The sequence below is a fragment of the Euprymna scolopes genome, chromosome 30 (assembly GCF_053919585.1).
Source record: "Euprymna scolopes isolate OS-2025 chromosome 30, ASM5391958v1, whole genome shotgun sequence".
NCBI classification, from domain to species: Eukaryota; Metazoa; Mollusca; class Cephalopoda; order Sepiida; family Sepiolidae; genus Euprymna; species Euprymna scolopes.
The window spans coordinates 38925393-38943182 of NC_136511.1; the positions used below are offsets into that span (position 1 = coordinate 38925393).

At 30.7% G+C, this 17790-nt stretch overlaps 1 protein-coding gene across 4 annotated transcripts in view; it reads left to right on the forward strand.

The window, feature by feature from the left end:
- LOC145254751 (discoidin domain-containing receptor 2-like) overlaps positions 1-17790 on the forward strand; it is a 546415-nt gene that overhangs the window by 517827 nt on the left and 10798 nt on the right. For all 4 annotated transcript variants that reach the window (XM_080113491.1, XM_080113493.1, XM_080113492.1 and 1 more), the window contains one exon: positions 16357-16679. In XM_080113491.1, coding sequence (XP_079969617.1) covers positions 16357-16679 — 323 coding nt within the window. The remainder of the gene's footprint in view (positions 1-16356; positions 16680-17790) is intronic.

Here is a 17790-nt window from a genome sequence, read left to right on the forward strand (position 1 = left end):
ACTCAAGGGAGAAAACTCTATAATTGCACACAATAACTTCCCTTTAATTTGTTTAAGAGAAATGTCTCCTTTCTAACAGTTTTTCTTAGATGAAATAAGTATTTACAACAAACAAATAAACAAATAAAACATTTTTAACAATAAAATAGTGGAAAGAAAAAAAAAAGAAATGTAGGCTAGTCTGATTCAAGTATTCATATGTCAGATGGATTGCTATTTGGGTCTGAATTTGAAAATCCGACAAGATAACTTTATATATAAGATGCATTGCTTGTCCATTTTTACCTACAGATGTTTGCCTTGTAAATTTGCATTTAAAAACTCACTAATCCTACATTTATACTAGCTGTACTCACATGGGATGCAGTGAAATCATTTTCGCTTTTATTTTTTTATTTTTTTAAAAACTTATGCAGAAAAAGAAATAAAATTTTAGTTGTAAATGAGACAACTTTTTTTATATTTTTAATTGAAAAATGTTTCGATTTTACTAGTTGTCCAGACAAGACGACATAATTTTTAAAAATTAATTGCAGCAAAGTATGTTATTATTGTGCCAAGAACATGGCGCAACAATAATCAATAAAAATTTGGCTAGTCAAAATGAAAAATTTAATGAGTCAGCTTAAATGCTATTTAGGTTCATCTTTTAAACTCCGACCAAATTATTTTAGATAATGATGTGGATTGCTTTATTTGCATTTACTTCTGATTTGTACTCAAAACTATCTATTGTGCTCAATAATCGTCAGGCAAGATAGCGTCTTTGTTAATATTGTGGTAACCTTCATTCCTCTGAACGAAAAGCTTTATTTCACATTTTGGTGCCAAAACTCACAAGAACGTATCCGCATTTGGTATATTTTGTGAAATGAACAAAATGATTGTCTGAAAAATAATTAGCAATTACATCAGAACTTATTTTCAAAATGTAAAAAGAAAAGCACGAATTAGATGACAGCACTATTTTCATATTTATGATGTCAATTAAATTACATTTTTATTTTACCATTTCTTTTTCACTTAATTACGGTATTCACTCGAATATCACGATAGATAGGGATCGAGACCATCCGTCATATTCTAAAATCCACAAAGTAGGACAACCCCCTTATTTTTACCTTATTTAATTGTTTATAGGTTGTTTAAAGTTATCCCTGTAATGTTTATAAGCCACCCTTTACTATATGAATAATAATAGAAATATTGTTTATAAGCCACCCTTTATTTTATATAAATAATAATAGAAATATTGTAACACTTGTTAGATTGTACAGTACAGTATTACAGTTCAGTACTGTACGTAAATAAATATTCAATTATCACAGTTTTTATGGATTTATGGTGGAAATCTGCGGTATTAATATATTGTAAAGCCCATGAAGTAGCAAATCCGTGATAATCATACCGCAAAGTAGCGAGGGGTTGCTGTACAACTTTTTCCAGATTTTATCGATGTCACTATTGTTTTTGTTTTTTTATTTTATCATCATCACTGTTGGTATTATCATCATCACTGTTGGTATTATCATCATAGCTGTTGGTATTATCATCATCGCTATCACTAAATAACATGATAAACAGTATTTCTTTGAATAAACAAGCATCTGTTATTAAGAAAAAGGTTTTCAAGGCTTTTATATATATATATATATACGTTTTATTTTTTTATTACCATATCTTTCTGTTGAGTTACATTATTGTTTCAGCTACTTGGCCGTTTTATTGACCGTCTGTAGAATCCTCAGACTTTTACAGAAAGTAAAAGTCTGAGGATTCTACAGACGTCCAAAAAAATGGTCAAGTAGCTGAAACAATAATGTAACTCAACAGAAAGATACGGTAATAAAAAATAAAACTCATATTTGCTCTACAACAGTATTGAGCACCTTTCCCATTTCCACTATATATATATATATATATATATATATATATATGAGAACACAAATTTAAGACTGTAAATTGTATTTTACATGAATTTATTGTTCTACAGGATATTCAAGATGTGTTGAAATTTCTTTAATCTGCAGAGTTTCAAAGAAATGCATTCTTCTTATCAGAGGAAAATTTGGGATTCCTTTATAAATTTTGATATTTACATCTACTACGTTTACTGAAGCTTTTGGCTTAAAAACCTTATCTTTACTGTTTGATATATACCGGGTTAAAAGTATTAAGAGTGATAACTAATAAATTTAATGAAGTTACTAAGAGTGCTCAATAAAAGAAGAGCAAAATATATTTTTATTAATATAAACAATTTTACATGGTTACGACAATGGATGGACTTGCTAATGTTTCAGACAAATGGTCGGTTAAAACCAGAAGTTCTCAAGCTGTGAAAAACAACCATTTATTAAGACACTTGACGAAGACTTCTGGATTTAACCAACTATTGGTCTGAAACATTAGCTAACCCAGTGTCACAACCATATAAATTTATTGATAAAAAGCAAATATATATATATATATATATATATATATATATATATATATGACATCAATTTAGTTTTTTGTACTCAGAAAAATGCATACCCATCAAGTGCTGATCATAAAGCAATGTAAAAGCTCTCTATTGCATTTAATACGGCATAATCACGTTTGACACATTGGTTCCCGTCAGATCACTGAAGTTAAACAACAATGAGCCTGGCCATTGCCAGATGGGTGACCATTTGGGACTACCAGGTGCTGTATGTGCTCTCCGCTTATCTCAGCATTGTTTCCACTCGTCCTGGACTTCTCCTTGCCACTGAACTCAAGCAGTGCCGATTCAGGAGAGGTGTGGTTTGGGATTGTGCAACCCTTACCACATAATTACACATGCAGCTGCACCTACAGGGGGTATCCTTTGTCTTTCGAGGTTGAACGGAGGCATCGATTGCATTTAATGTATGTGGTGATATACCAGTTTATACAAATCCTTTTTAAAATTATGACTAGAGTTGCTTCTGTCTAGTGAATGTCAATGAGAAAGATTTGACGGCCTGTTTGTCTATTTTATGTTGAATGACAAAGAAATCATGAGACTAATGTGAAAAATATTATTAGGACTGAAAAGAGGGGGGGGGACACTTACTCTAGAAATAAATTATTTTTTTTATATAAAAGCTCTGTATGAGAGAGAGAAATTTTGTTGTGTGTGTGTGTATACGTATATATATATATATATATATATATATATTATATATTTATTATTTGAGGGTAAAAAGTTACATATGGTCGCTACAAATTGCCATCTATTTCAGTCAAAGAGACTTCCTCAGGCGACCCAGAACTTCTCGACACAAAAAAAAAAAACATTAGTCCCGACTTCTGAACACCTCAAACCTGAATTAACTCTACACTAATTCACCAATTATTATGAATTTTGGAACAGAGCTGTAAAACATAAGGGGTTGTAATATGGGTTATATTTATTTTAATTTACTTTTATGGGGCTAGAAGAGCTTTGTTTAAATTCAGATTTTTAAGAAATTATAACGATAGCTATTAGCCATCAATTGATAAGCATTCTGCAAATTTTCAGTTTTTTTTATGTATTTTCAAGTATTATTTACGAAAATGATATGGACACACCTTTCTATTTGAAAATTCAAATATTTCAGATTTCCATTAAATTTAGACATCAATTGAGCAAGATTCCATATTACTTAAGACCCCTTAAGCTTGAGCTATACTTTTTAGATATTTTCTTGAATGAAGAATCAAGTAATTGATTTTAATCAAAATTAGAATAAAGATTATAAACATAAGGTTTAGTATCATTATATCTTGATTTTAATCCCCCAAAGTGGTGCAAAACAGTTTGGGGAATGAATTTTACTTACCCTGGGGCGGGTATTTTAGCATAGTATGATGTTTGTGTACAGAAGAAATGGTCAGAGTATGTACGACTATAATATTTTATTACGAGTAATTAATATACACATTAATCCGATCATCCAATGTCCAGTCTGTTTGAATTGATATTTTTCTAACATTATTTAACAATAAAGAAAATTTTGTGTGTTATGGTTGCTTGAATTCAAATAGTGTAGAATTGAGTGGTTTACATGTTGTGCATGAGTGTTAAAAATCATCACTCACTCAATGGAAATATAATTTGATAAAAATGTTCAATTATTTAATGAAAATTTTATGGAAATGTAATTTAATAAAAAAAAAAAAAATGTTGACTCATTTAATGGAAATTTAATGGAAATATAATTGAATAAAAAATGTTGCCTCATTTAATGGAATTTTAATGGAAATGTAATTTTACTCATTTAATGGAAATTAATTAAAAGATGTTATTTAAATGTCATTCATGCTACTATGTATTATATATGTTAGCATGAAGATTATAAATTATAATCCATGTCTATATATGCTCCTTTGGCTAATTATAATTATAGGAAATAAGTAACAAAACTAAATTAATTACAGATCACTGCAGTTCACTGTTTTTGTTTGTCAAATCTGTCCACATTTTTAGTAAGAATTATTAATATATTCTTCAATTTAATTCATAAAACATTTCACATAACAATGTATTTCCAACAATTTTCAAATGTGGACAAAACAAATCCATGCAAGAACAAAGGAACGGTTGAGACCATTTTCTTTTTTTTTTTTAAATACAACTCTTGTACACATTTTAAAATAAGCATGAAACCTTGATGTACTTTCACATTTCATTTTTAATTGATAAAGAAGACGGGAACTTTGAAAATTCCCACGAATGTTAAAAGAAGACAAAAACAATATATTAACCATGATTCCAGAAAAAAGAATGTCTACAAAATAGTCAATTACAGTTAAATCTAAGTTTATTTATTATTATTATCATTATTATTATTATTATTATCATTATTATCATTATTATTATTATTATCATTATTATTATTATTATTATCATTATTATCATTATTATTATTATCATTATTATTATTATTATCATTATTATTATTATTATTATCATTATTATTATTATTATTATTATCGTTATTATTATTATTATCGTTATTATTATTATTATCGTTATTATCATTATTATCATTATTATTATTATTATTATTATTATTATTATTATTATCATTATTATTATTATTATTATTATTATCATTATTATTATTATTATCATTATTATTATTATCATTATTATTATTATTATTATTATTATCATTATAATTATTATTATTATCATCATTATTATCATTATTATTATTATTATCATTATTATTATCATCATGATTATTATTATTATTATTATCATTATTATTATTATCGTTATTATTATTATTATTATTATTATCATTATTATTATTATTATTATTATTATTATCATTATTATTATCATTATTATCATTTTTATTATTATTATCATCATTATTATTATTATTATTATTATTATTATTATCATTATTATTATTATCATTATTATTATCATTATTATCATCATTATTATTATTATTATCATCATTATTATCATTATTATTATTATTATCATTATTATTATTATTATCATCATTATTATTATTATCATTATTATTATTATTATCGTTGTTATTATTATTATTATCGTTATTATTATTATCATTATTATCATTATTATTATCGTTATTATTATTATTATTATTATTATCGTTATTATTATTATTATTATTATTATTATTATTATTATTATACATGACATAATTATGTGGACACATTGGTTCTCATCAGATCACTGAAGTTAAGCAATATTGAGCCTGGCTAGTACAAGATGGGTGATCGTTTGGGAATTCTAGGTGCTGTATGTTCTCTCCACTTATTTCAGCATTGTTTCGAGTCATCTTGAACCTCCACTTGCCACTGGTATGCAACAATGGCAACTCAGGAGAGGTGGGGTTGGGGATTGCGCCACTCTTGCCACAAAAATTCCACACGCAGACACCCTTACAATGGGTTTTCCTAGTCTGTCAAGAATGAAGGGAGCTACTGCTGCTACCATATTATTATTATTATTATTTTATTTTATTTTTTTTCCTAAAATAATGTTTGAGTGTGACATCCTCCTTATTTCAAAGATTTAGAAACTAAATATGAGATTTTACTAATTAAATAAACATTAAAAGTCTAATGCATTGATTTTCAAAATGAATGTGCATTTGGTCCAAAATAATTTTAAAAAAAAAAAAAAAAAACTTATTTCAAAATTATTTCTAACAAAAATATATTTTACTTTTTATATTTATGCTTAAATAATTTTCAAGCATTTTCTTATTATTTTGGATATTTTAGTGTTCTACCCTCATCATGCAGGGTGTGGTCTTTCTACTAGTGAGATCAGGATTAGTAGAGATTTATGGGGAATAGTCATAAATCCATTAGTTTTATGATTTTATTCAAGATTGACTAAAATTAATCGGATTTGATAGTTTAACAATATATAACAAGAATCAAGTGAAAACTTTTTAGAAATCTAAAGAAGGTCTCGTTTGATTGATGATCATTTTAATGTATTTTTACACGCAAACGGAAATAATCAATAAGGAAAAAATACTTAAAACTGAAATTTCAAAGAAATAAAGATACACGGATGAAGTGTCATTTTGACATTAAATCTAGATGACACTTTATAGACTTTCAGAAACTTAACAGTTTTAATCATTTTGGAAAAGTAAATTATGTCATTTGATTTTGCTACAAGCATTTCTAATGAAGTTACATTTTATTTATATATATTTTTTTTATCTTTAAATATCACCATTTTGATTTTTGTTTTGTTTTATTCATTTTTAGCAAAAACAAAACTTCTGCAATCAATTTTTAAGAAATAATTTTCAATTAAAAGCAAGAATAAAAACCTTGTATCAGGTATGTGTGGGCAGTATGCTGATGTGTGGAATTAAAACTGAGCAGTGAGTCTTGAGGATATATGTGTTGCATGGAAAGAAATAATATGATAGATATATAATGTGAGTCTGTAAAACAGATCTGATGAATTCGGAGCAAGAGTAAATCTGGACAGTATAATTTTTGTGTGAATAACAGAAGCTTGATTTGATATCACTGAAAGAATGGATGAGGATGCTTGGGTTAGTAGATGTAGAACAGTTGAGGGAGCAGGGTCAGTTGGCAGTGAATGGCCAAGGAAAACATGAGAGGAAATGATGCAGGTGAGAGAAAAGAGGGATCAATAAAAACCTGGCCAGAAATAGGGTAGTTTGGAAGTGAATATCTGAAACAGCAAATGCCAGTATGTAAAACTGATGTTAAATTTAATATGATGATGATGATGATGATGATGATGGCAAACGTCACAGATAGAGCAGAATGCAATAAAAAATCTATATAGGTTTTAAAAATGGTTTTATGTTGTTTTTGATAAAAATTAATAAATGAGAAATCATTTCGAGTTAAAATCTAGTTAGTAGTAAGCATGTAAAATTGATAAAAATATATTTTAAATGAGTTAAGATCATGTGGATAAATGGAATAAAAACATTATGGCAACTGAATTTGACCTGATGTCATGTGATTTAACTCATGCAGATAGTGTTGATACATTTAAAGCATGTTTTCCTCAAGTTTGCATTCGTAATTCTAAATTGATTTTAAATCAAAATAATTCCTTGTTTAATCTATAAATATAAAAGCGAAAATGTATGTATGTTTGTATGTGTGTTCGCTTTTTCTGTATGTCTACAAAAGGCTTTTTTCAGAGAAGCGGTCGGTCGCCTAACAACTTTTTAAAACTTTTTATATCACATATAAATCGTAATATCTCACAGTTAACAACAAAGCTCGCCTGTCTATTTAATTTGCTCGACTTTGGGAAGATAAATATTCAAATTTGTCGCTCGCCGCATGTGGGTTAGTCTTTTTCCTATAACATCTTGCGAAGCGTTCCCGCAGTAAATGAAATACTATCCCACAGTCAAACTTGACCTCATTAACTCATTAAAACGGGCACCTGCCAAATCCAAGTAATTAAATAAATTCAAATGTGTTTCCGTTAGCATCTTGCAGTGGGGCAATGGTTAACGTCACACGTTTTTTTTTTTTTTTTTCACACTTTAATTTACAACTTTGCCTCAACGGTTCGGGTTCGATCCTCATACTTACCTACCAAAACATTTCCCCCCCCCCCGGGAGTTTCCACACACACCTCCAAACACCTGGGCAACACCGGGTACCCCTCGCTAGTAATATATATAAAAAAAAAAATAACATAAACCCATTTTTGATGCCTAGGGAATTTATTTCTTGCATTCTGCTCTGGCTGCAACTTATAACGTTTGCCATGATGATGATGAACAATATTTTTAAACCTGAACCTACAAGGCGTTTCTTTCCCTTCTCAGTAGACATCATCGCTTGTAAACAATTTATTATGAAAGCGAAGAAGGTGTTTATTTTAGTTATTTATTTTAAAACTTTGGTCCAATCATTTTTAGATAAATTCTTGAACAAAGAAAATAAATGATAAGTTATCAAGTTTCGTATTACCATATGTCTGGATCAGACTAAATTATTATTTTTTTTAATACATTGTAGTTCAGCACATTATTATATTGCTAATAACATGATACACCAATAACAAATGAAAGTAGGCTAGTAAAAGTTTTAAAAAGTTTAATTTGATAGCTTAAATGCTACTTGGGTCTGACTTTGAAAATCGGATAAGATGACTTTATATGTTAGATTATTTTTCCAGCATTGAATAAGCATCGATATTTAACCGTGTAATATTTGATGGATATGTTTTTTGCTGTTTGTCGGTTTTTAGTTTCTTGAATTTGGTGTTTCTTGTAGAGAGCAAACAACACAGCATATCAGTGCGATCGATTGTGTATAACTCTCAATAGTTTTTGTAGTGTTTATTTATTAATCTTTTTTTTTTTTTTGCTAATGCATTTCGTTATGAATCTCATTAACCTGCTTAGAATATTGTAACAATGTATACCTTTTTTAGTTAACATTTTCAACTATTATGCTTTGCATTGTGTCCAATACTAAACCTGTTTATTACTAACATTTAACATGATTCTGTTCAATTATTGCTTTTCATTATCGAACGTTTATTTAGGATTTTTATTTTGCAGATGTTGATGTCACAAACTTTATCATGAAATTTTAAAATTGAAATGTGATCTTTTGAAAACTTGTTTTGTTTCATTTGGGGTTTAACAAGACAGTATGTCATCCAAAGAGTTTTATCAAAAAAGCAAATTTTGAATAATGATTTTTTTTTTTTTTTTTTTTTTTTGTTGTTGTTGTTGTGCATCATACCTGATGATGAATTTGTTGGCATTCGTTTCCCTGATATCCTTCTATTAAGAATATTTTTCTAGAAAGATATCAGGTACCTACGGGAAGCATCTCATGAAAGTTGCCAATATCCTTAAGTGAAAGTGTCTCTGTGGAACAAACTGGATTCAAACTCGTCACACCCAGATTTTCAGTCCGGGTCGTTAACCACTGAGCCACTATCACCTCCCTGTTGTTGAGCATCATTCATTTCAAATGAATCATGTGATTATTGTTGCCATTCGTTTCCCTGATATCTTTCTAGTCAGACTTCTTTCTAGAAAGACATTATGTACCTACTAGAGGGACCACATGAAGGTTGCCAACATCGTTAAGTGAAAGTGTTTCTGTGGAACGAACTGGATTCAAACTTGGAACACCCAGGTTGTCAGTCTGTATCGTTAACCACTCAGCCACTGTCACCTCCCTGCTATTGTTGTTGTAATTTTATGTTGTGATTTAATTGAACGTCAAACAATTAAAAAAGAATGAAGCATATAGATCATTGATCAGTTAGTATTGATTGATTGAAAAAAAATGGATATAATTAAATACTCAATCTTAAAGTTTCAAATTTAAATTTCATATGGTCGCTTATATTTCTGAGTTTCCCCATTCCAAACTGACCTTAGAATTTCATCCATTTATTAACGAACGGATTCTGTCATTAAAGTCTAAACAGATTAATTGACAACACAAACATTTTACTCCATCTATCATATCACATGGGCATATATATATATATATATATATATATATATATATATATATATATATATATATATGCCCACTGGTATGCTGGATAGCAAGAGTAAAACATTTCTGTTCTCAATTCACAATTCATCTGTTTATGTCCACTGGATACCTCTACAAAAATAAAGGAGTCAAGAATGTTTGTAACAACCATCATAGGATATCACTGCTTTCGATTGCTGGAAAGATTCTGGCTAAACTCATTCTAAACAGAATAATGAAGTATCTCGTTGATGAGGTGTATCCTGAGTCCCAATGTGGTTTTCGGTCGGGTCGCGGCACCATTAACATGATATTTTCACTCCGTCAAGTGGCAGAAAAAGTCCAGGAGAAAAATCAGGAATTGTATATGGTGTTTGTTGATCTGACGAAAGCCTTTGTCACTGTGAATCATGGCGCTCTTTGCCAGGTCTTGAGAAAGCTTGGTATCCCCGAGAGCATGCTAAACGTGATTATTTCTTTTCATGAGGGGATAAGGACTAATGTTGTCTCTGATGGCATGATGTCCGAAGCCTTCAGTGTTACAAATGGGGCCAACACCAGTTCTCTTTGCACTTTTCTTCTCACTTATGCTGAAACATGCATTTAGTGACGTTGATGCTGGTATCAAGTTTCAATTTCGGTCATCTGGTGGATTGTTCAACCATCAACGGTTCAAAGCCAAAACTCTTCTCTGAACAGAAGTTATTAGCGATTTGCTTTTTGCCGACGATGCTGCTCTGACGGCAACATCCTTTGAGGAAGCACAGGCTCTTCTCGATTGTTTTTCAGCTGCATGTAGAGGCTTTGGACTGACGATAAGCATAAAAAACACTGAGATAGTAGCCTTCCCCTACTCCAAAGCAAGTTGGAGGCGTAAAGCAATAAACGCCTGAGTATAGATTTCCCGAGCGTAAACTGAAAGTGGATGGTCTTGATATAAATTATGTTAAGTCATTTCCCTATCTCGGCAGCAAAGTTAATCATAATGAATCCCTTGATGATGAAATTGTTCACATGATTGCTAAGGCTACCTGTGCCTCTGGAAGCCTTCATCACCACTTGTGGGATGAAAGGGGTATCTGACTAGCAGTAATACCAAAAAGTGTGTTTGGTTCTACACAAAGCCTTCACCAATATAAACAAATCATCTGAGTGGATTTCCAAACAACTTAGTTGTTGTGGCATAACCTTGTATGTTGAAATCGACGGGAGAGTCTATTTTTTTTTTTAATGTTTAATAGCAGCTGGTTATTCTTAGCAATGAATTTACTGCCTCAATGGAGGAATTATAAAAATATAAAATATGAGCTAATCTCATTTATTTATCCAGTAAATATTGGTGAAAATTTGATCTATATGCTGGTCAGTAATGAGCCAAACTTAGACCTAAATATATTTTCATATATATATATATATATATATATATATATATATATAATGATGTTGTCTTTTTCATGTTGTTTTGTACCAAAATTGTCCATTCTTCAACTTTTTGTCTTTTAATATTGATATCATACATTTTTCTGGTCTACCATTATTCACTGTATTAATATTTTCCTATTGTTAATGCATTTGTTATTTTGCGTGATATTTTTTTTACTTTAGATTTTCATTAATTTGAACAAAACAAATGTTGTTTTTTTTGCTTTTAAATTTGTTTCTTTATTTATTTCAACGCATATTTTTAGCCATTAAAAAAATATGTAGAAATCTTTTGAAAAAAAAACAAAAATTTATAAGAAAAATTAAAGAGACAGATTATTAATATATATATTTTTTTTAACAATGTAGAACTCGATAAATTTCACAAGTTTACTGATATTTAAGACTATAAGACAAGAGATTTTCGAACAAAATATAAAAGACATAATTGTTTTTTGTGTTTTTTTTTTCTTTTTTTTTTCTTTTTTTTTTTAATGAATTACACTGACCAGATAAAAACTAATTTAGCTTTTTATAAGGTCTTGTGTTTTTATATCAGTATATATCAAATATTTTATATACTTTTTATGAAGTTAACCGTTTTGAATACAGGAATAAAAATTAATTAAAAAAAATCATCCTTTATTATCCATTAAGGTAAACAATTGTTTTGATCCATACTAGGCTATATATAAAGTTCACCATATATGTCATATTTTTCTTAGGCCATCATCAGTGCTCATACATATCAACAAAACAAATGGTAACCTCTACAGGGAAAAAAAACATTTTTGTATCCTGCATTCAATTTTCAAATCTGTACTTGTAGTTCCCATTGACTTAACTCCCATATAAGTCATAACATCTGCTTATGATATGTCATACGAAAGCTATCTTATGTTTCATTGACATAAATGCATTATTTATTTAGATGCATGTTTATTTTAAACTCTTTTACTAATCTTAATCTATCAGTTTGTAGTCTTAATTTCCTTTTTATTTATTTTGAAATATAAATTTATATATATATTCTTTTTTTTTTTCAGAAGTTTGTACACAAACGTGACATTATTTCATTTTTCCAGTTTATTGATTACATTATTGTTATTTGTATTTTGCTGCTTGAACGTCTTGTCAAAATATTTCAAAAGCATTTTTATATGAGGTCAGATAAAAAAAAATCTTCATTTTGTGTAGTGTGAAGGCTTAAAATCCAAGCGACGTTTTGTGTAATAATTGTCGTCTGTTAAATGTATAATTCAGTACTATATTAAATGTATAATTCAATACCATGTTAAATGTATAATTCAATACTATATTAAATGTATAATTCAATTATCAAATGTATGATTCAATTCTATATTATATATTATTGCATTTAATATAAATGTAACCAATTTGATAGAATTACGTTGTTGATGATAGTTAATCCTAACCCTGACCCATTTTTGTAATTTATTATTTTATATAGTCATGTTTAAATTAACTTCTGGTTAATTAATATATGCAATACTTTTTTTTTCCATATATTTTTGTCAAACTACAAAAAAAACAAAAAAAAAAAACAAAAAAACCTGGAGTTTATCCCTGACCGTCTATACTACGGGTCAATTCATGGTGCAGCTAAGTAGCATGGCCTATTAACAAATTATTTTCAGAGATTTTGGGAAGGAAATTAGGTTGGTTATTCTGATGCATATCTAAGCATAAGAAAATCTGTTGAAAGATAAATGAAAAAGATGTTTTTTTTTGTAAAAACTGCTAAATATTAAGCAAAACAAAGAATTAAAGTTGTCTGCTAAAAATATGTTCATAACATTTCAACAGCTTAACTCACCATTTGGTAAGCTAAACTACATTGTGTTATGAATTAATTATTATTAGCTAAAATGTTTTTTTACAATCTACATAAAAATATAACAAATTAAAATTTGTCAATCGGCCTTCGGTCACATTTGTCAACGATACCATGTATTATGAAATGGCACAAGTGTATGGCATAAGCTTATAATGATCTTTGCTCTTTCATATTTCATATCAGTAGGAATTATTATTTGGTATTATTTGATATCTGTAGAAATAGAAATATTCAGTCGATTTTTTTTTCATACTTTTGCATGTGTAAACTTAATTGGATATCTTAACGTATAGGATGTACAATTTTCCAAAGCTTTATACAAGATACTGGCCTCATTATTCAATGCCTCTGTTCAGTCTCGAAAGACAAAGGATACCTCCTGTAGGAGCAGCTGCACGTTTAATTGTGTGGCAAGGGTTGCGCAATCCCTAACTACACCTCTCCTGAATCGGCACTGCTTGAATCTAGTGGCAAGGAGAAGTCCATGACGACTAGAAACAATGCCGAGATAAGCGGAGAGCATATACAGCACCTGGAAGTCCCAAATGGTCATCCATTTGGTACTGACCCCATTATTTTAGTTGTTAATTGATTCTACCATTTTAAAAAGGGTTAATCTGTTGCATCATGGGTTCATGTATCCAAAATTTTATATTTTTTTTATTCAATTTTCACCCCAAACCAGGCACAGTGCCACTTTGAAGTGTGGGGGGGGGGCTACTATCGGGGACATAAGTTGCAGGAGTACTATGATGGGAGATGAGTAGCAAGATGTCTGTTCGCATTACACTTGAACTTCTGCATGCCAGTACAGTTGTGAAAACAGGAACCTGAAGAGAGTTCCAAAGTCTAGCAGTTCTGGGGAAGAAACTATTGGAGTAGAAGGCTTTCTTACATCTAGGGATCTCTACTGTGAAGGGGTGGAATTTAGCTGCTTGTCGGGTTTGTCGGGGGTATTTACGTCGAGGGGGTACAAGTGCTTGTAGTTCGTCAGAGCATTCACTATTAAAGTACTTGTAGAACAGGCAGAGGGGTGCAACATTTCGTTGATGGGGCAGAGGCTGAAGCCTAGGTGACAGTTCGGGACCTATCAGGTTGGCGACTCTTTTTTTAACCCTGTCCAGGAACAAGAGACAAGCAGCAGATGAACCAGCCCAAATGTGACAACAGTACTCCATACATGGGTGAATGGTGGCCTTATGGATACTTTCAGGCATAAGTAGCTTTCTAGCACGATAGAGAGAGCCCACCTTCTTTGCAGCAGCCTTGGCAATGCTCTCAATGTATTTATTCCAGTTTATGTTCCCTGTAAATGTTAGGCTGAGGAGTTTAAAGGAAGTACTTTTGGGTAATGTGTTTTTGGCAATTGCTATTGTATTGTGATAGAGAAGGTTTCTTGTAGTTATTGAAGGAAACAAGTTTAGTCTTAGCAGTATTGAATGTGACCATCCATTTTTGTCCCCATTCCATTACAGATTGGAGGTCATCCTCCAATGTTTCTGCAATTTCCTTAGATATGTGTCCATTTGTTTTCCGCTCGTGCCTTTGAAGCCACTCTTTATAGGTAAGCGCGGATAGTTCTGTGACCATTCTTGTTAGCAACATGCCCCAAATGTACAATCTCTTTTTACAGACAAGAATCTGTTACTTGGATGGCATACCAAATTAATAATTTTTTTTCTTTTTTATATATACATATAGAAGTTCCCACTTATCAAGGCCAGAGGCCACTCGAGGATAAGGTTAATGAGTGTGCAGTAGTCAATTGGAAAACGTTGTAGTAATTGTTAGTAATGTAAATTTGATAAATTGGATTACTTAAGGGGACAGTTCATCAGGAACTTGTTCATGTTGGACTTGAAGACAACCATATTGTAGTCAGTTGGAAAGCAGGAAAACGGAAGAGAGTTCCATAGGCGTGCAGTTCTAAGAAATAAACTTTGTTCATGGAACCTATGTTTAGGTTTAGACACAGATAAAGAGTAGGGTAAATTATTGATAGTGGTCTTTGTGAAAGGCAGGATGGGAGGACCATAGATTGGAGCTCAGACGAGCACTTGCCATGAAAATAATGATAACATAGATACAAGCTCACAATGTCTCTTCGGTGGGTAAAAGGTTGCAGGGAAGAGAAAAGGGCATCCCCTACTAGGCTATGATGTCTATTTTGAACTCTGTCAATGCAGGATAAACTATTTGTAGCAGCACCTGTACAGATATGGCAACGGTGCTCTTATACAGGTATTTATCAACTTAATTTTCTTTTAATTTTGTTTATCCAACAAGGCATATTGACACTGAAACGTAAGGAACTATTTCTGAACTGAATGGAAAGTTTGGTAGCAAAGTGTTTGTTTACATTACATTTAAATTCATATGAATCAAGTATATTTGCATCACCTATCATTCAAATGAAAATAGATATAATCTTTGCAAGGAAATTAAGCGTGAAGAGTACCGTCATCATCCTGGCTGTGAACGATATCGTTTTGTAGATAAGGATTTGTTGTTTGAATCACATACTCAAGAATGGGTTGTACCAAAATTACATATGGGGGTAGATAGCATTTGCCGTCAGGTTGAAAAAGTGATCTCGAGATCAGGTAGAGAACCCTTACAACATCTACTACAACAAGAAAGTCTTTCGAAAGATGCAACTGAAATTTTGTAATGAGCAAAGAATTAGTTGATTTTTTTTTCTGATATATTGAAATGTATTTTAGTAACTTTTCTATTAGATGGGCCAATTTTGCATAATTATTAAACTGAGAAACTGTGGTTCAATCTTTAGCTGAGTCATACCAAAGACTCCAAAAATGGTACTTGATTCCTCCTTGGTAAACCCACTGCATTGTAAGGGGAGGATCACAGGTAAGTGTTACAATTCAGGTAAAGGAGTGGTGTCCTCCCTTACATCTCTGTGTAGTAGCCAATGAAAAAGCGCCTTCAGGTCGCCCTTGACTATGGTCGATCCATTTTTTTTCTTCTTTATTCTTTGTATCCAATCTTGTTTTACCTACAATGCCTTTCATTTGGACCTGCATGTCTTCTGCTGTGCCTTTCAGATTCGCGAGATTACGCAGTTCCTGACGTGACCAAGTCCTCACTGACAGTGTCCCTACCACCACGCCCCCCACGGCCACCAAAAGGTACACCTATCATGGGGAACACTCTGGACAAACCCCCAAATTATGAAGCGCTGTACGCTGCTGCGGACATTGTAAATGTTCACGTGCCCAACATTCCTAGTCTGCAGGGGGTCAGTGGCAACAATATCTATGCAGTACCCAATGCCGATCTGCTGCTTAGTATTGACTACTCGATCCCAGAGTTCCCCAGAGATAACCTCAAATTTATCGAAGTTCTTGGAGAGGGACAATTTGGAGAGGTAAGTTGCTTTTTTCTTCTTCTTTTTTTTACATAGGCATCACCACTTATAAAGGCCCAGTAGTCAATTGGACAATATAGTAATCGTTAGTCAATTGGACAGTATAGTAATCATTAGTCAATTGGACAATATAGTAATCATTAGTCAATTGGACAATATAGTAATCATTAGTCAATTGGACAATATAGTAATCGTTAGTCAATTGGACAATATAGTAATCGTTAGTCAATTGGACAATATAGTAATCGTTAGTCAATTGGACAATATAGTAATCGTTAGTCAATTGGACAATATAGTAATCGTTAGTCAATTGGACAATATAATAATCGTTAGTCAATTGGACAATATAGTAATCGTTAGTCAATTGGACAATATAATAATCGTTAGTCAATTGGACAATATAATAATCGTTAGTCAATTGGACAATATAATAATCGTTAGTCAATTGGACAATATAGTAATTGTTAGTCAATTGGACAATATAATAATCGTTAGTCAATTGGACAATCTAGTAATCGTTAGTCAATTGGACAATATAGTAATCGTTAGTCAATTGGACAATATAGTAATCATTAGTCAATTGGACAATATAGTAATCGTTAGTCAATTGGACAATATAGTAATCGTTAGTCAATTGGACAATATAGTAATCGTTAGTCAATTGGACAATATAGTAATCGTTAGTCAATTGGACAATATAATAATCGTTAGTCAATTGGACAATATAATAATTGTTAGTCAATTGGACAATATAATAATCGTTAGTCAATTGGACAATATAATAATCGTTAGTCAATTGGACAATATAATAATCGTTAGTCAATTGGACAATATAATAATCGTTAGTCAATTGGACAATCTAGTAATCGTTAGTCAATTGGACAATCTAGTAATCGTTAGTCAATTGGACAATCTAGTAATCGTTAGTCAATTGGACAATATAGTAATCGTTAGTCAATTGGACAATATAATAATCGTTAGTAAATTGGATAATATAATAATCGTTAGTAATGGAAATTCGGTAAATTTGTTAACTTAAGTGGAACGGCTCATCAAGAATTTGTCTACATTGGACTCGAAGACGACCATATTGTAGTCAGCTGGAAAGCAG